We start from the raw sequence: 18,672 nt of genomic DNA, 5'->3' as shown, positions 1-18,672 counted from the left end.
TGGCACAGGGGGACAGGGAATCCCTCCAGCCACAGCAGGACTGCCAGACTGCTGGGACGTGTCTGCTCTGGACATCCTGGGCAGGAGAGGCCAATGTCTCACTGAGAGCAGGAGGGGACACTGAGCAGCAGCGAGGGCCAGGGCCAGGCTGCAGCCAGGTGACCCTTGGGTCCCACCCTGGGGTCCTGCTGCAGGAGCTGAGCACACCTGGAGGTGCCATTGGAGGAGCAGGGTGAGGGACAAGCAGAAGGCTGGTGGCAGCTCCTGGCTGGTGGCCACCAAGAGAGCTCAGAACTTGCAGGACTGCTCCTTGCCAGGGTGGTCTCACTAACCACAGACATGCAAATAATCAATTCAGAGTGAAAATTTATTATCTGTGCTTTCAGCCTCACCTGCTTCTCATTTTCTGACTGGTTTGTTTGTGCAAAGAGCATTTTGTGGGGAGAGGGGAGAGACCAGCCCCTGTGTGGTGCCTCTGTGGGGACAGTCAGGGTTGTGGCTTCTCTTGGATGATTCTGGGGGATTTGGCAGAGCATGGGATTGTCACAGCCCTAGGGTCTGTGGGAGCCCTGCATCACAGCAAGGTGGGGGCTGCCCATCTGAGGACAAGTACTCAGGGGGTCTATGTCATAGAGATGGCTTTTGGGGTAGGAGAAGGGACTGTGGGCTGTGAGAGGCACCAAACATCTGGACCTGGGCAAGAGAATCAGCTGGGAAGCTGGGAACAGGGGACCTGGCTGGGCACAGGGGACCTGGCTGGGCACAGGGGACCTCACTGGGCAGAGGGATCTGGACTGGGCAGAGAGGGGATCTGGGCTCAACTCTGTCCCAGGGTCTCTCCAAAGGCCACTGCAGGGCCGCTTGCAGGGTTTGCCCACAGGTGACAGTGGCAATGGTGAGGTGACAGTGACACAGGTGAGGTGTGAGGCAGCAGCTCCACGCTCCTGCCCCTGCCCCTGCTCCTGCCCCTGCCCTTCCTCCTGCTCCTGCCCCTGCTCCTGCTCCTTCTCCTGCCCCTGCCCCTGCCCTTCCTCCTGCTCCTGCCCTTCCTCCTGCCCCTGCCCCTGTCCCTGCCCCTGTCCCTGCCCCTGCCCCTGCCCCTGCTCCTGCCCCTGCCCCTGCCCCTGCCCCTGCTCCTGTTCCTGCCCCTGCTCTTGCCCCTGCCCCTGCTCCTGCTCCTTCCCCTGCCCCTGCCCCTGCCCCTGCTCCTGCCCCTGCCCCTGCCCCTGCCCCTGCCCCTGCCCCTGCTCCTGCCCCTGCCCCTGCCCCTGCCCCTGCCCCTGCTCCTGCTCCTGTTCCTGCCCCTGCTCCTGCCCCTGCCCCTGCCCCTGCCCCTGCTCCTTCTCCTGCTCCTGCCCCTGCCCCTGCCCCTGCCCCTGCCCCTGCTCCTGCCCCTGCCCCTGTTCCTGCTCCTGCCCCTGCCCCTGCCCCTGCCCCTGCTCCTGCCCCTGCCCCTGTTCCTGCCCCTGCCCCTGCCCCTGCCCCTGCCCCTGCCCCTGCCCCTGCCCCTGCTCCTTCCCCTGCTCCTTCCCCTGCTCCTTCTCCTGCCCCTGCTCCTTCTCCTGCCCCTGCTCCTGCCCCTGCTCCTTCTCCTGCCCCTGCTCCTGCCCCTGCTCCTGCCCCTGCCCCTGCTCCTGCCCCTGCCCCTGTTCCTGTTCCTCTCTTCCCAGCACATCCCTGGCCAGGATCATCGCGGGCTGAGCAGGGCAGGGGTCGCTGAGCTGCAGGCAGGGCGTGGGGGTGCTCAGACTTGCTGAGTGCCATTCCCCGGCTGCAGCTCCTCCAAGGAAGCGATTCTGGGCGATGGGAAGCGATTGCGGGCGATAGGAAACAATCCCGGGCGATGGAAGGCGCTGAGCGAGCAGGGCAGGGCGCGGCCGGGTCGTGCCGCTGTGACTCAGCCCTGGCCCCGATCCTGCTGATTTCCCACCCTGGCAGCCCAGAGGGGCAATTCCCGTGCCGTGGAGGAAGGGCAGGACCGGCCAGTCCTATGCCAGGGATGAAATCCAGTCTGGCTCCTGTGCAGCCTTCCCACCCCTGCACTGATGCACGGTGTGATACACCCAGGGTCACAGAATCATTCCTCGTGGAAAAGCCTCCAACACCATCCAGTCCAAGCTGTGCCCGATCCACACCTTGTCACATCCAGGTGTTCCTTGGACACCTCCCTGAGGAGCCCCTTCCCACGCTTGACCACCCTTTCTCTGAAGAAATTCTCCATGAGAAGAATTTCACACAGTTCCATAGTGGATATCTGCGTTCAGGTTTCCACCCTTTACCCACATGCCCTGCAGTTATTCCCAGCAAACACAACTTCTGCAAGCAGCAGAGGCCAGATAAAACCTGGCATAAAGCAAGAAGGTCCTGAGCAGCCTCTGAGCTGCCCCATTCCTGCTCACCCTCTGACTCCTGGGGAGCAGAAAAGCTCTGCACCACAGCTCAGCAGCTTGAAAATATTGAAGGGACTTCTTCCGTGCTGAGAAACAAAAAGCTGATGAGCCAGCCAGAGCTCCTTGAGGGGTCAGCTGTCCCTGTGGGACTGCTGGGATGTGGGATGGAGGTTGGAGTGCTGGGTGGGAGCTGGAGGAAGCTCCACATGCTCCAGGTCTGCATCCCACCAAGCTGCACAGCACTGAGGTGTGAGAGGGAGAGAGGTTTCTGACTGAAGCCACTCTTCTCAGCACCAGATCTGGGATATCAGAGGGGTTTGAGCAGAAAGACAGAGCTGAGGCTCTGCAGGCTGATTTGGCATCAAACAAATTTATAAATTACGTTCAAAAATGGAATCGAGCTGGGGTTATGGAGGGGCTCAAACAGCAGAAGCTTGGGGTGAATAATTGCACAAGGTCATTGCTACTCATTTAAACCCAAATGTTGCAAATGCAGGAAATTCGGGTCTGAGGTTAAGCATCAGGGAATTCCAGGCATGTCAGGAATGCAGAGATTAGGCACAAAACACCTGTGGTAGAACCAGGGAGGGGAGAAATGGAACAGGCCTGTAAAAGTGGGTTCATCTAATCCAGCCACAGTGGGTGGATCACTCCTGTGTCACTGGAGCAGGGACAGCACCTCCAGCAAAGCCCAGGAAAAGGGGGACATGGAGTTTGGAATGAACAAATGCATTTGCTCCCAGCTCCAGGGCCAGGCTGTGTGTGGTCCAGCCTGCCTGCACACGTTCCTCCCCCTGCACATCCAGCTTTTGGTTATTCCTGAGCAGCAGCGAGGAGGTTTCAGAGAACTAGACACTCGAGGGACAGAAAAAGAGAAAAAAAAAAAAATTTGTGCCTGTGAAGGGAAGGCTGAAAATGTGATCAGCCAGTGTGAGTTGCAGAGAGCTGGGGATGGGTGCTGTGGGCCCTGGGGTGCTGCAGGGTCAGAGGGGAAGCCCTGCTGGGACAGTGCTGGCTCCATCCATGCCCTTTCCCATGGAATTCCCAGCCAGGGATGTGCCCAGCTGGGGGACCAATGTCTTGCTGAGGGACACAGCAGCAGTGTCTGAGTGGGGACTGGGGCCCAGCAGCCCGTGCTGGGGACACTGGGGAGGCTGCTGGGCTGGCTGGGCAGGAGCTGGGGGGCACAGCCCAGAGCTGGAGGGCACAGGGAAGGTGCAGCCAGGCTCCTGCCAGCTCCAGGACATGGCACAGGCCCCACCAGGGGGTGAGTGCAAGGAAAGAGGGGCTGTGATGCACTTGAGATAAGGACTGGGAGAGATCACTCAGCAAATACCATCACGGGCAAACCAGGCTCCAATTAGAGATGTGAATTGAATGTATCACTGACCAAATCAGAGCAGGATAATGAGAATTAAATAAAACCTTAAAGACACTTCCCTAGAGCTCACCCTTTCCCCTCTCCTCTGGGCCAGCAGCTCCCAGCAGGTCGGGCTGTGGCCGGGCAGGGACAGCCCCGTCCCCAGCTGCAGCTGTCCCCTCTGCCTCACCCAGCCCTGCCTGGGCCGTGGCATTTGCCATTAATCCGCGGTGACAGGGGCTCGTTAACCCCTCTGCAGCCGCGGCACAGCCGGGGTTAATCACATCGGAATCTGCTTTAACTGCGGGCTGCCTGGGGTCCTGGGTGCTGCTCAGAGAGTGATGGAAAATGACAAATATCCATCCCCTTTCTGGCGGCAGCCCTTTATCTTCCCACATTGCCACCAGGCTTTCCCAGCCCTGCTTCCAGGAGGGAAGAAAGAGAGAGCAGACCCTGTGGAGGGGTACAGGCTGGTTTGGGCAGCTGTCAGCTTTTGCATTCGCAGCATTCCTGCGAGGAGAGGCTGCGGGGGGAGCTGTGGGACACCCAGGGGCTGCCACCGAGGTCCCCAGTGCCTGCGAGGCAGGGGGGGCACCTCGGATGGGGCACAGGAAAAGCCACGTGGAGGGAGTTAAAGAAGCCCCAGGGCTGCAAATGCTGGGAATCCCAGGGCTCAGGGAAATGAGGTTAAAGAAGCTCCAGGGGATCCCCCAGGGCTCAGGGAGATGGGGTTAAGCAGCCCAGGGACCCCAGGGCTCAGGGAGATGGGGTTGAAGCAGGGATCCCCTGGGCTGCTTAACCCCATCTCCCTGAACCCTGGGATTCCCAGCACATCCCAGTCCCAGCTCAGCCTGGAGTGCTGATTTTGGGGCAGGGGCTGAGTGGGGTCTCAGGCTGCTGCCTCTCCTCTCTTCTGCAAATCTCCCTGGTTTCTGCCCAGTTCTGAGAGCTCAGGGGCTGTGCCCTGACCCCTCCTCCTGGCCCCTCTGGCTGGGCACACGGGTGCAGGGAGAGCTCCTGGAGCACTTGGCCAGCCTTGACCACATCAATCCCACTTGTGCACTCCAGGCAGAGTCCCCAGGGCATCCAGCCCGTGGGAGGCTGCTGGAAACCCCCTCTGCTGCAGCACTTTCTGCTGCCTCCCCTGGAAAACCTGGGCTGGGAGCACAGAGTGTGAAACCATCTGCTGCTGAGCAGGGCCTGCCCAGTTTGTGGCTACATCAAGCTCCAGAAAAGCACTGTTGCCCCCTCAAAAAAACAAACAAACAAACAAACAAACAACAACAAAAAACACACAATAAAACTTTGACCACCCCCCCCCCAAAGAAAACCACACACAAAAATTTGATCACCACCAAAAAAAAAAAAAAAAAAAAAAAAAAAAAAAAAAAAAAAAAAAAAAAAAGTCCACAGGAGAATTTGAAATCTTGACCCCCACAAGATGCCTCCAAGAAAGAAAATTTTAAAATATGAGAAACAAATAAATTGCATGCTGCCTCCCAGGCCTTGAAGGCCCTTTTGGCTCTGGGAGAGCCCCTCAGCCCTTCCCTGTCCATGGCTCTGCTGCCGAGGTTGTGATTTTACCCGGAGTGGGATTGTCTCCCAGACATCCTGCAGTGCCTTCACTCCTGTCAGCCTCTGCCTTTCTCTCCTCCAGCACTGGTCTGGCCAGCAGCCAGGGCTCTCTAAGCATTACCAGAAGGGCTGGCAGCAGTTCAGCCCTAACTCATGGCAGCTCCTGCAGACGTTCAGCTGGGGGTGAACACTGGCCTCTTTTGGGACCCTGACAGGGAACTGAAATGAAACGGGAGGATGGAGGGGAGAGAGCCCTATGGAAAAATGAAATTCCTGACAAATATGTGTATATGAAACCCTCCACTGGCTGCATGTCCTGCTGTGAATCACGAGCTCTGTTCCCTGCAGCGTGGGCTGCCATCCTTTAAAATGCTCAGGAACTGCCTGAATGTGGCACAGTTGCCCCTTTACACGCCCTAAAATAGTGGGTTTGCTCCCCCCTGGGTATGTCCACACCCCCAGAGCTGACAGTGGCTCCTGGGTGCAGTGGCCCAGTGGTTTTTGTCAGTGGTTCCTCCTTGCTTTGCTGCAGGGCTGGAATTAGGGGATTCCTTCACCTGGAAGCTCTGCTGGCTCCTCCTGTGCTGTTCCATCTCCTCTGGGGTTCTTTGTGCCATGCAAACCCATCATTGCTCAGCACTATTCAAACACTCCCTCTCTATGCTGATTTCCACATGATTTAACATTGAAAAATCCCTTGACACTCTGCCCTTCAGGCACAGCAGCACCTGCAGAGGCTGCTCCAGTAGAAAACAGAACAGGAAAAGGGCATTTTATTCTTCCTGGAATCAGGTTTAGCTTCCACCACGCTGGTGATTGAATAACAGCACACATATAAAATGACAACTAAGAAACAATTAATAAATAAACCATGACAAAAAGCTGAGCTACCAAAGAGACATTTATTTCATCCTCTCTAAACCCCAGGGTGTAAATGCATGCAGAGGAAGGGACTCTGTTAAATATGCAGCACCAGGATCCTTCAGCAGAGGTGGGGGAGGTCACAGTGGCTCCATCTGCAGATGACCTTAAATTCCTGTGCCAGACAGGCTCCTCAAACTGGTGCCACTGGGCTGTGGGGCTCTCTCCCATTGGCTGTGAGGGGTTAAATAGAGATGTGCTGATACACAAATCCCTGCCCCAGGAGCAGCACCAGTGCCTGAACCCACCAGGGATCATCCCTGAGGAGCAGCAGACCTTCCTCCAGTGCCCTCCAGCTAAGGTTACCATCCAGGATAATTAATAGCCTGTTTGTTTGTTTGTTTGTTTGTTTTACCAACAGTCCTTTCAGAGGCTCAGACCAATCTCATCCATCTTAAACAGGTGAGGAAAGGCACGAGTCCAATGAAAAACTAAATCATTGAATGATTTGCAAATCACCTTTGTCTTCTTCATCATAAAACTCTACTGAGCACGGGTACTGTGGTGCTCAGCCTTCCTCTGTCTGGGATCTGGGAGCAGTTATTGAGGAGCATGTGAGCTTCTCCACCCACTGGCACAGGCTGTGCCTCTGCCAAGGTGGGATTTGGGAGTGCTGCCTGTGTGGGAGCAGGGCAGTGGTTGTGGCAATGGGAATGGGGAGATCTCTCAGCAACAGGGACAGGACCATGAAAACATTCCCAGAGGAGCTGGGGAATGACCACGGGGATCTGATGAGAGGGGTGGGATGCCTGTGTTGGCAGCACCCTGGTTCCAGGTGCTCTGCCCTTTCAGCCCCAATATCACTCTGCAGGAACTGTACTCTGCATTTCTGGCACCCACTTCTGTGCTACCCAACAGCTCCAGGCTCTGGGCAGAGGTTTCCTCCCCCTCCTCCCATGGCAGCATCTGCATTTGCCACCAACAGAGCTCAGTCCAATGCCATTTGCAGGGTGGGAACAAGCACTGAAGATATTCCAGAAGTCATCCCGTGGCTGAGCTGTCCCTGCTGGGACTGGTGAGGGAGTGCTCTGCTCCAGCCCCTTGCCAGTGCTGGATTGCTCACTGTGTGAAGGGACACTGAAACTCCCCAGCCAGCCCAGGCAGCTGCTGCAGGTCCCTTCTGCCAGCTGGGGACACCTCACCTCATCAACAAAGGCAACAAAGAACCTCACAGGGTGAGCTCCTGTGTCAGCTGCTCAAGGGGACCCTGCCTGGGCAGAGGGGCTGGACTGGGTGGTCTCCAGTGTCCCTTCCAACCCTGCTGATGCTGTGACCCTTTGAAGGCTGTGGCCTGGGGACAAGGTACACCTGAGAGCACATTCAGGGTCTGGAATGAGCAGACACTGCCAGCAGGACCTCAGTGCTCAGGCCACCAAGGGGGACACACCCTGGCCCTGACAGGGACATGCAAGCTGCTTTTCCCTTGGCTCAGGGCAGCCTGTGGGGCTGGGCTGGGCTCTGCAGTGCTGATGTGCTGTGTGGGCTGTGCCAGGGCTTAACTGCTGCTCACCCTGCTCATCCTCAGCGCCCCAGGGCATTTATCTGCTGGGATTGCTGGGATCGATCCCCCAGCCCAGGCAAGGCTTGGCAGATGAGTTACACACTCACCCACCAGCTGATAGCTGAGTATTGGCTGGGTAATTAAGCCAGCAGGGTTCAGTCAATCATTAAATTGGATTGAATGAGATTGAATGAGACGGTGGCTGTGGGCTGCCAAGGGAACTCCCTGCTCCCCCAGCAGAGCTGGGCACTGCCACAGGGATGGGGACAGCAGCACGGACTGCAGGGACGTTCCCCAGCCAGGATTCACCCTCCAGCTCTCAGGCAGCCACGGCACTCGCTGCTGGGCTTCTCCAGCTGGCATTAACCAGTGTCTGGAGCTGGTGACTGCCAGGCAGGACCCTCCTGCTTTCAGGGCAAACATGAATAACCACAGAGGAGACTTGTGAACATCAATGGGCTCCTTCAGAACATGGTGAAACAAACTGTGTGGAACAAATTGATAACAGAGACCACCCTGCTCCCTCTCAGGCTCGCTTTATCACAGCCCTGCACAGAGCTGGACTGGACCAGGACAGATCCCTCATGCCTGTGAGACTGTGAATGTCACAGCAACAGACACAGCCTAAAGCCACTGTGCCTGTCACAGGAGGGTGACAGCAGTGCCACATGCTCCTCTGAGCTGGGAGTGACCAGGAGCTTGAGGTCCAGCCTGTATCTCCTGTTCCACTCAGAAGCTGCACTGTGCCCCCTGGGAGGGTGAAAATCTCCAGGTGAGAGCCTCAAGGCTGAGCTTGCTGGCCATGCTGAGCCCCAAGGAGTGGCTGAGCAGTGGCTGTGGTGCTGGGCTGGGGGCAGGGCAGTGTCCTGAGCTCTCACACAGCCCGGTGCCCAGTGCCCTGGCCATGCTCCTGCCATCCCCCAGGGGCACCAGGAGCTCCCCAAAGCCCAGGGACGAGCTGTGGTGCCAGGCTGCAGCTATAAAAAACCCCACAATTGCCTTCCAAGCTGGTGATTCAACAACAGAATGCAAAAGTAATATTAAAGCTGCCTGCTGTGCCAACTGCTGGCTGTCTGCAGCAATAAAAACGCTGTAAATCAGCTCCAATTAAAGGCTCCAGAGTCTAAGAGGAGGCTCCAAGTGGAGCTGGGAAAACCCCCAGTGCCCTGGAACTGCCTGGGCAAACCCTGCACGCCATCACTTGCCACTTGCAGGGCACTGGAGCTGGTCAGAGGTGCTGGAGCCTGGCTGGGCAAACACACACTTTTGAAGTGTGAGAGGGTTGGACAGGGTGAGGGCAGCTGGCAGTACCTGTGCCCGTGTCCAAACACGAGGCAGGGCTTGGGAATGCTTCTCTGTGGGTTTTTAGGCAGACACAAGCTCTTGTGGTCAGGTCTGGAGGAGCTGAAGGAGCTGCTGGCCCTGGACACTGCTGGTGCCCTGGACAGTGGGCCCTGAGGAGCTCACACCTTCTCACAAGGCAGGGAGACATCCCAAATATATTATTTGTCCTTAAAAATGGGGCCCAGGCTCCCAAGGCACCCAGCAGCCATCAGATCTCCACTCCTGCTGGAAGGTTCTGCTCTGGAGTCTGTTGGATGCTGTCCTCACTCAGTTCTTGGATGTTTGCTCCTCAGAGGGGGCTCTGGAGGGTGTTTCTCCTTTGTGGCACACGTGGGCACTGGAAGAGCCTCTGATGGCAGTGGGGGTGCAGCTGGGTGTGCAGGGAGAGGCTTGGCTGGCAGTGAGGTCCCATCCTGTTCCAGCAGTGCAGCCTGAGGGCTGGGGGACACCCTGGGCCAAGTGTCCCTTCACTGCTCAGATCCCACCCCTGGCACAGCCTGGCTCCCTCAGCAGAACATTCCTGTTCTCTTGGTCCCCAGGGCATGGCCAGGGCTTCCAGCACGGGCACTGATGGGGACTTTCCCACACTGTTTCTTCTTTATTGATCTCTTAATTGGGTAAAAATAATGGATGGGTTTAATTAAGTCTTCTTGTGAGTAATTAGTCTTGAATGGATGTTCTAGCTCAAGAGGAAGGATTTGGTCCCTTCAGCCCAGCCAAGGGTGGTGTGAAACCCTGGGCCATGCAGGGGGCTCATGTGCCTTGGAACCACTTCTGTATTTTTATGTAACAAATGTCAGATAATCCTGCTGGGATTGCCCAGGAACAAATGGGGCATTTATTTCATTTCCCCATGTCATGAGGCATTTATTTCCCCATTTTATGGGGCATTTATTTCCCCCAGCAGTGTGGGCAGAGGGACAGGGATAAATGTGGTTTCCAGCCAGGATGGTGGGTGCTGGACCAGGACTGAGCCCTGTGTGTGGGAAATGAAGATGGGGCACGACAAACCAGGCTATGAACAAACCCCACAGCCAAAATGTGAGGAGGGGAATCTTTGCCACAGGGAGAGCTCTGCATGACAGGCTCATGCTGCTGGCATCCACACACCTAATCCTGCAGTTGTGCTGAGTAAAGGCCAGTTCTGGACAAGGCAGGGATTCCTGGGGAAATTTGCCCTTTGCAAGTGGATCTATGGGAAGCTTCCACCATTTCCTTTATTCAAGTCAGCAAAGTCCTAGCTGGGTCAAACCAGATGATCTTGTGATGTTCATTCCAGCTTGATTTACTCTCTGGTTCTAAATGCCCAATAAAACTTCCTTCTGGCCTTTCTACTATGTAATAAGTAAATAATTTCCCTTAAAAACAATATTGCAAGTGATGAGTGCTTCAGCAGTGCAAACTGGTGTAACTGGGATGAGAATTGAAAGCCCTCAGTCAGACACAAGTGTCAGGGCAGCTTCCCCAACCTGCCACACGTGGTTTTCCTGGGACATTTCCCATCCCAGGGTGTGGTAAGCAGGGCAGAGGAGGGCAGATCTGGCAGAAAAATTCCTGCTTCGAGGAGAGAAGGGAGGTTCAGATTTCTGGATGGGTTTAAGCAGAGATTTGAGAAGGAGCCCTGCTTTTCCTTGAGGGAAGAGGCCTGCACACCAAATCCTTGTGCTGACAGTGGAAGGCACAGCTGTAAAAATCCTGTTCTGCCTTCTCAGTTTCTACTCCTTCCCAGCATGATGGGTGGAAAGAAGGAAGACAGAAGGCAAGGAGCAGCTGAGCACAGGTCCCCTGCACACCCAGTCCAGCATGACTGCAGCATGCTCCAGCATGGATCTCAGCCCTTGCTGCTCCAGGAGGCTCAGGATGCTCCATGGAATGCCCTGGCTGCCAGCAGGGCTGTGGGCTGTGCTGGGCTGAAGGCAAACCCCAAAGCTGTCCCTGTGCAGCTCAGGCCTTGCCTCACTCCCTGCAGAGGTGGCTATTTCTGCCATGTGACATCAGGGGCACTGCAGCCTGGCCAGCCACCCTTGTGGAAGAGGAAGGAGCAGACTTTCCATTCCTGATTTAGAGAACTTTTAAAACTCTCCAGGACTGAAATATATGCTGGGTGAGACAATGGAGCTCGTGTTTGGTGCTGATCCCTCCTGTTTGGGAACGTTTCCTATTGACACACGAGATGAAATAACCAGTGTGGCCCTGGAGGTCAGTCTGCTGCAAGAAATAAATGTAACCTCATCTTACTGCCATTTAGTACAGCTCAGAAAGCTTTGAAACTCAAGCATCAAGCATGAGGCTTGAATTTCCCATTCCTTTCAAGCTTCTCGCATAGAAATGTTTATTATAAAGTAATTTTCTCGTGGGATAATTTATCTTTTATCCCTACACCTCTCTGTTTTGATCCCACACAACAAAGCAGGCAGTTTGTACACGAGCAATCCTGCCTTTTCCTCCACCTTCCTTCGAAGGAATCACAGCACCTTGTGCCTCAAATGTGACCTCACCTCTGACATGGCAAATGGGACATCTCCTCCCTGGGGCAGGGGAGGTGCTGTGGCCACCCAAAGCCACAGCAGGGCAGGGTTTGAACTGGGAAATTAATTCACAAGGATTTTATTTAGGTGTCCCCTTGTCACCACTAAGCACAAACTTTGTTCTGTCCATATGCAACTGCTGCATTTAAATATTGAATTTAACCCTGCTTCAGGATTGTTCAGGGCTTGAAGTTATGGGGGACAAACGTGACCCAGAAAGAGGCCAAGATGTTCTGCTCTGTAGGGACTCCTGGGGGGGCAGACCCGGGTCTGTGTCTCTTGGAGATGCATCCAAAAGCTCCCAGACAGAAAGGGGGGACACCAACCTCTGCAGGCAGTGAAAGTGCCAAATAGTCAAGGAACCAGGGTTTTTTTTATTTATTTGTGGATGCTGCAAGGACATGGGACAGAACAAGCAGCTGTGGGATGTTGGGGTGTCTTCCCCTTGCAGAAGTTTGTCCTGCCTGGCACTGTCCCAGCCTGGGGAGGGAGGGGAACATCACCCAGCATGGAGAGGAGTGTCACAGGACTTGCCACCAGTAGTAAGACCTCTAAATCAGAAACAAATGGAGCATTTTTTGCTTAAATTCTCTGTGTTGTTTTAAACATATTCAGTTCTGCTTCAGGCTTCAGCGTTTCTTATTTACCTACCTGGTCTCAGCTCTGGAAACACTTTGCCTTAAGCATGCCCTGGTGGCCACAGTATCAAGAGACTTCTGTGTAAAGGTACAGGGGCAATTTTAGGATCAGTGACCAGCTGAGTTTCTATTTAAATAAAAATCCTACATGCAAGATGGTTGTCTCTGCTTTCTCCAGCCTCTGCTCTTCCCAGTTTCCTGGGTTAGACAGAAATATTATCTTTCCATCCATGGGTTAAAGACATTGAGTAGATTTGGAGAATTCCTTCCTAACAGGAGCTTGGATAAAAAGAATTGTGTGATAAAAATAATAACCCTGTCGCGCTCCACACGGCATCTACAGGATCCTCAAAGATTTTCCATGGAAATAATTTCCTAGAAGAAACTAAACTCCTCAAACAGCTTGTGCCTAGATTAATGTTTTCTGGGTGGTGTCTGTATTTCTCTTTTAAATGATGCTGAATGTCTAAAAATGGAAGTTTTTTGGAAGCAGGGAGATGAGGATGTGCTGCCCTGGGGTGTGAGGCATCAAGGCTTGGATGCTGCACCATCCCCAGGCCTTGGCTGCCTTGAGGGATGACCACAACTGGTGATGATGCTGCTCCTGGTGCTGCTCCTTGTGCCCGTGATCTTCCCAAAGGGAGCAAAAAACTCATCAAGCTTCTCTGTTGGAAAGTTCTGGTGCTGCCAGGGAGCTTGTATTGCTCTGTGAGCGCTGAGCCTCTCATCTCATGGAGACATGATGGCTGAGCGAGGAAAAAGTGTCAGTCTTGGGACATGCCAGTGTTTGGGCGACCCAAGACCCACGTGCGGTTGCCTCACTCGGCTGCCTGGGGCTGCCCGGGGCAGTGGCCACCGAGCCGGGCTGCCCGGGAGTGGCACAGTCCTTGCGCAGCGAAACGCAGGGGAGGAACCAGCTGAGCCTTTTGGCTTTCATCTGCCTGCGAGTCAACACCCTGATTTTTCGGAGAAACAGGACGTGCAAGACCTCCCAGTGCAATGGTAATTACCAGGGAGACTTGCAGAGAAAGGCGAGCGCCAGGAGCCGATTTGTGCGGGCGATGGGCTGGGGCGAGCGGCCATTCCAGCTCCGTGCCAGGAGCCCGGCACCCCACGCTTTGTCTGATCGCTCCTTTCCAGCCCTGCAAAAATGCTAAGTTGAATTGTAATGGCAGGTGTGATTTGAAACAGTTGAGATGATAGAAAGTCCTGTTTCCTAAGCACGGGGAAAACGGGAGTCCCCAGCCCTGCCCAGGATCCCCCAGATTCCAGCTCTGCCTGCGGACAGGTCTGGCTCCCTCCTGCTCCTCACACCTCCCCGCTCGCAGTCAGGAGGATGGAACACAAATTCCGTTCACAAAACGCCTTTAATTCGGTGCGGGTGGGGCGGGCAGGAGCTCGGGGGGCAGAGGCTGCGCCCACCCGGCCCGGAGGCACCGCGGGCGGGGACGGAACGCGGGAAGGGCCGTGGAGCCGGGGAGCTCTGCGTGATGAACCCCGGGGTTCGGCGGCTCCCCGAGGGAACCCAAACCCCCGGCACCGCTTCCAGAGCCCGCGGGGCGCTCCGAGGCTCCGCAGCTCCTCCTTCCCCCGCTGCAGCTCCGCACCCCGCCCGCCCCCGAGCGGCGCTGCCCGGCGGGCGAGGGCTCCGGACCCCGCGGGGATGCTGCGGGAGGGCAAAGCGGGAGCGGGACTGCGGCAGGGAGCCGAGGGGCTGCGGGGGCGGCACGGGGACACTGCCGGGACACCGCGCGTCTGCGACCGGCCGGGGAGTGACCCGGGGCGGCCACCGAGGGCTGCGGCCGGCTCCGCGGGACGGGCCGCGTGGGAACCGGGCCCAGGCTCTGCACAGCCCGGCTCCGACAGCGGTGGCATTGCCGGTGGCGGTGCCTGGGACAGGGACGGAGATGGGGATGGGGAAAGGGATGGGGATGGGGCGCGGAGGCGCGCGGGAGGGTGCGGGGGAGGCGCGCGCCCGCCGCTCGCTGCAGCAGCGGGGACGCGCCCCCGCCGGCCGTGCTGCAGCGGGGGGCGGGGCCCGCCGTGACGGGCGTGGAGGCCGCCCAATCAGAGCGGCGCTGCGGGGTGACGAGAGCCAATGGGCGCTAAGGGGGCGGGGCGTGGCGCGGGGGCGGGCCGGCCCACGGCGTGCGGAGGTTGCTATGGCTGTGGCCGGAGAGCGGCCGCGGCGCGGGCCAATGGCAGCGGGCGCAGCCACTGACGGACGCGGCCGCGGACCAATGGGCGCGCGGCGCGCGGCGGAGGGGGCGGGCGGTGCAGCGGGGGGCGGCGGGGCCGGCGCGGCGCTAAAGGAGCGCGGCGGGCGCGGGGCGGAGCGGGCGCGGCGGAGCCGGCGCGGCGGAGCCGGCGGGCGGCGGGCGGGCGGCGGCGGCCGGCGCTGCACAGGTGAGGCGGCGGGGCCGGCGGCGGCGCCGAGGCGCTGGGGAGGGGGGCGGCTCGGCGGGGGCCCGCCCGCGGCGGGGGTGTGGCGGGGGCGGCGGGCCCGGCACACAAAGACCCCCTTGTTGGGCCGCCCGCCCGCGCCGCCTTCCCCCGCCGCTGCCGGCCGTGAGGGGAGGGGGCCGTTTGCGGCCATTTTCTGCCTTCCCCGCGGGCCCCGGGCGGGGGGCGCGGGGCCGCGGCCGCTCCGGGCGCCGCCGGGCCGAGCTGCGGCCGCCTCTTTGTCCTTCGGGCCCGGCGAGGGGCAGCGCGGCCGCGGCCCCGGGCGCTGCTCGGCCGCCCGTGCCCCGGGGATGCCCGGCCCCGCCGCGCCCCCCGCCCCCCTTTTGTTCAGAGCGGGTGTGGGGTATTTTTGGTTTTTTTTTGCCTTTATTCGCACGTCGTCTGTTGGGAGTGCTGGATTCCTGCATGATAAATGTGCTCATTTGTGTGTTTCATTTGAATGCCATTGTTAGCGGAGGAGCCCTGGGTAGGGTGAGCTGCAGCTTGCTTTGCTTCTGCAGAGGGTCTTTTGTGCTGGGCTTTGTGGGATTGGAAGCCCGAGTGGAAGAATGACCCTGAAAGTGCTTATGATCCGCTGATGTTTAGGTTTATTCTCAGGAGCTGCTCTAAAGTCAGTTATACCATTCGTGTATGACTGGTGCATGCTCTCATGTATGAATGCATTCATTTCAGTGTTCACCCTTTAATTCCGCTGGGGAGCAATAATGGTTAATTTTGTTGTATGAGCTTTATTTGACCTTCAGGTTTCATTGCCTGTCGGTGTGTAAAAGCGGAGTCCTGGCTGCCTTGGGCTGTGTCTCACCTGCCCAGGGAGCGCTCAGGACCTGGCACCGAGGGGCACTGGCACGCGAGGGTGGCACTGGCGTTCCAGAGCTTCCTTGGAGCTTGGGCTGCAGCCTGGCACAGTGGGGACAGTCACCTTTCTCACTTGGGCTTCAAAGCTCGGTTATTTAGTCTGTGGGCTTCTCCAGCCAAATGTGGCATCCATTGTCTAAACCTTCATTTTCCTGGTGGAGGAGTCCAGCTATCACTTAAGGTGTCCCCTCCATGGTTCCATTTTTGCTCATGGAAATTTTCTCTGAGAGGCTCTTCTAAAATACTTCCAAGTGTTGAGTCATCATATCTTGATTTGAATTAAGCCATCTGTGCTCCTCGCACCTCTGAAGAGTTCAGTGACTTCGGGCTTGCTTTACACAGAAGTTGGACAGTGTAACGAATCTCTCTGCCTTAGATGGAGACACAATTATCCTGTTTAATTATATGCTCTTCTCAGGAGGTTGCAGAGCTTCCATCAGGGCGCGTGCCATAGTCGGAAAGGTGACAAATGCAGTTTGGGAACCTCCCTGGCTTTGTTCCCAAGCTGACCTTTGGGTTACCTGCTGGGAAGGGATTCTGTAGCCAACATGAGGTTCTTCAGCAAACCAAAGACGTTTATAGCCCTGAGTACGAGAGGTCAGGCTTTACCTTGGTGCTCTGGGCAGTTTCAGATGGATCTGCCAGCTCCAGGAATCCTGGCTGTGATGGCAGGGGCCTCTTGGAGAGAGGCACACAGGTGAAATGAGTGTGCAGGGGCTCTTGTCAGTCAGTGTTTCCTTTCTGCTTCAAATTACCCGTGGAGCTGTTGGAAAATCCAGCACCATTCCTTGCACTGTTTTGAGCCTTGAGGTAAACTTGAGATCTGGAGACATTTTTTGGAATATGGTGATGTCAGCACTCAGGACTGAGAACGGGAGCAGGCTGTAGAAATGCAAAGCTTTTCATGGAGCACATAAATAAGGTTTAGCTGCCTTGATGGCTTGCAGGAACCCCAAGTGTCCCAAGTTCTTGTCTGTAGTTGAAAATCCACATTTTTAAAACTCACCCTTGCCGCCTTCTGGTTTCTGCAGCAGAATCCACTGAGTGAATTTATGGGTTTGTATCTATCTCTTTATTTTTGTTTTCCACCGTTCCATCACCACTGAGTTTACTGCCAAGCTTCTGCTCTGTTTGCTTTTGTTCTTTATCTAACCCAGCACACAGGTGCGTGTTTTTCCTGCCTGCAGCTCTTGCTGTGGTGTCTGTCCCTTGCTGCTGCACAGCTGGACCCAGTCCCTGCTGGCTTTGGGTGACACTTGGCAGGTCACAGAACTTCTGTGTGGCAGGGGTGTGTGAGCAGGGGCTCAGCTGTGCAGCAGCTTCTGTGGGCTGGGAGCAATGCCTGATGCTGCTTCTCCCAGAGAAGATCTTGGTGTTGCCGTGGCAGGGGTCAGGTGTGTAACGTGCTCCTTGCTGTTCCCTCTCTGCTGGCAGGTGACTGGGATTGGACTCCTTCTCTTGCCGGGATGGCGAGGCCGGGGCAGGAGGATCCGGAGCGCTACCTCTTCGTGGACAGGGCTGTCATCTACAACCCTGCCACCCAGGCAGACTGGACTGCTAAGAAGCTGGTGTGGATCCCTTCGGAGCGCCATGGCTTCGAGGCAGCCAGCATCAAGGAGGAGAAAGGGGATGAGGTGTTGGTGGAACTGGCAGAGAATGGGAAGAAAGCGCTCGTCAATAAAGATGATGTTCAGAAGATGAATCCTCCCAAGTTCTCCAAAGTGGAAGACATGGCAGAATTAACCTGTTTAAATGAAGCCTCTGTATTGCATAATTTAAAGGATCGCTATTACTCTGGGCTCATCTATGTAAGTACTAATTATGGGACCCATTCTGGGTGCTAATTCAGCTGACCTTGCCTGATTCTTTCCTGCTGTTAGAGTAGGTCTTGTCTTTGATTTGGCAGCCTAGGTACTTTGTATCCCCAGCATTTACATTACTCCAAAGTCTTCTTCCATGCTGTGTGCAGGTTGAGAACTCTGCCATATAACAAATAGTACAATTCAGTGAGCATCTTTCAGCCACAGAATGTGAAATGGCAGCTTGGGGAGCTTTGCTGGTGCTGCTCCTTGGAGCACTTGTCTCCTGCAGAATTGATCCAGTGAGCAGTGGCAAGTGGCTTCCTTGAGCTGAGGGAGGTGACAAACCCTCACTTTGCTGGATTGCTGTGTTTAACTGCTTGTGTGAATGAGCACTTCTTTTGTTTTAACTTGCTGCATGCTAAAAATGACAATAAGAAACTCTGCTGGTATTTAAAAGATGAAGTTTGAGAGTACTGGGAGTGCAAAATGTCGTTTTGGAGCTGAATATCAGCCTAGTGGGCAGGAAGAGATGTGTTCAAGTGCTTAAAATAAACCAATAAGATAAAGCTTTTTTTTTTCCAGTGGTTTTGAAGCACTAATTGAACATCTGGCTTATCACCATCTTGCTCTGGAGCTGGGAATCCCAGCGCCCTTGGTGCTGTGTCTGACCCTGCTCCTCCCTTGGGCTCTGTCTGTGCCTGCAGTTGGGAGCAGCTCCTGCTCTCTTGGCAGACTGATTGCACAGTGACTTGTTGGGTCAGGGAGTCAGGAACGGCTACAAGGAGGCTTTCTGTCTCAAAAGACACTGGAACATCTGCTTAAATGCTTGGTTCACTTTATAAACACTTAAAGCTGAAATCCATTTTATTTAGTCCTGATAGTTGGCTCATTTTCCCCTCCATCTGGGGATTAGGGGGTACATTTTTAGCTTGACTCTTGATGATATTTGGACTTATTAAAAATCATATACAACTACAAAGTGGTTTTTTTTTTTTGTATTTGTGTGTCTTTGTCAGCTTCCTTTTCTAAGGCCTTTACACCAAGGTGCTCACAGCAGAGCTGGGTGAAAAATACTTCTGGAATGATTACTGCATAAAGAAACTAATTGGATAATTAATGGGAACTGGATTGAAAACTAAAAGTAAACAGGTTGATAGGTCAAAAGTTGTCAGTCTGTGTATCAATCCTAATTATGGCTGTTAGGAAATTCATTACCACTTTTATAGCCCTGTTTCATTATGAAGGTTAAAAGCCTGCAGGCCTTAAATGTCACAGCAAGCTCTAGTGCAAACAGA

The 18,672-nt window shown here is 55.6% G+C and overlaps 1 protein-coding gene across 1 annotated transcript in view; it reads left to right on the top strand.

Annotated features, from left to right (window-relative positions):
- The first annotated feature begins 14,606 nt into the window (after nucleotides 1–14,606).
- Nucleotides 14,607–18,672, top strand: part of MYH10 (myosin heavy chain 10) — an 84,868-nt gene continuing 80,802 nt past the window's right edge. Inside the window, exons 1-2 of the mRNA XM_056506117.1 lie at nucleotides 14,607–14,663; nucleotides 17,010–17,383. Of these exons, the coding sequence (XP_056362092.1) occupies nucleotides 17,042–17,383 (342 nt within the window). The 5' untranslated portion in view covers nucleotides 14,607–14,663; nucleotides 17,010–17,041. The remainder of the gene's footprint in view (nucleotides 14,664–17,009; nucleotides 17,384–18,672) is intronic.

Source organism: Oenanthe melanoleuca, chromosome 18 (genome assembly GCF_029582105.1).
Source record: "Oenanthe melanoleuca isolate GR-GAL-2019-014 chromosome 18, OMel1.0, whole genome shotgun sequence".
Lineage (NCBI taxonomy): Eukaryota > Metazoa > Chordata > Aves > Passeriformes > Muscicapidae > Oenanthe > Oenanthe melanoleuca.
Note: the sequence above shows the minus strand (reverse complement) of the source record. Positions and strands in the feature narration are given on the sequence as shown.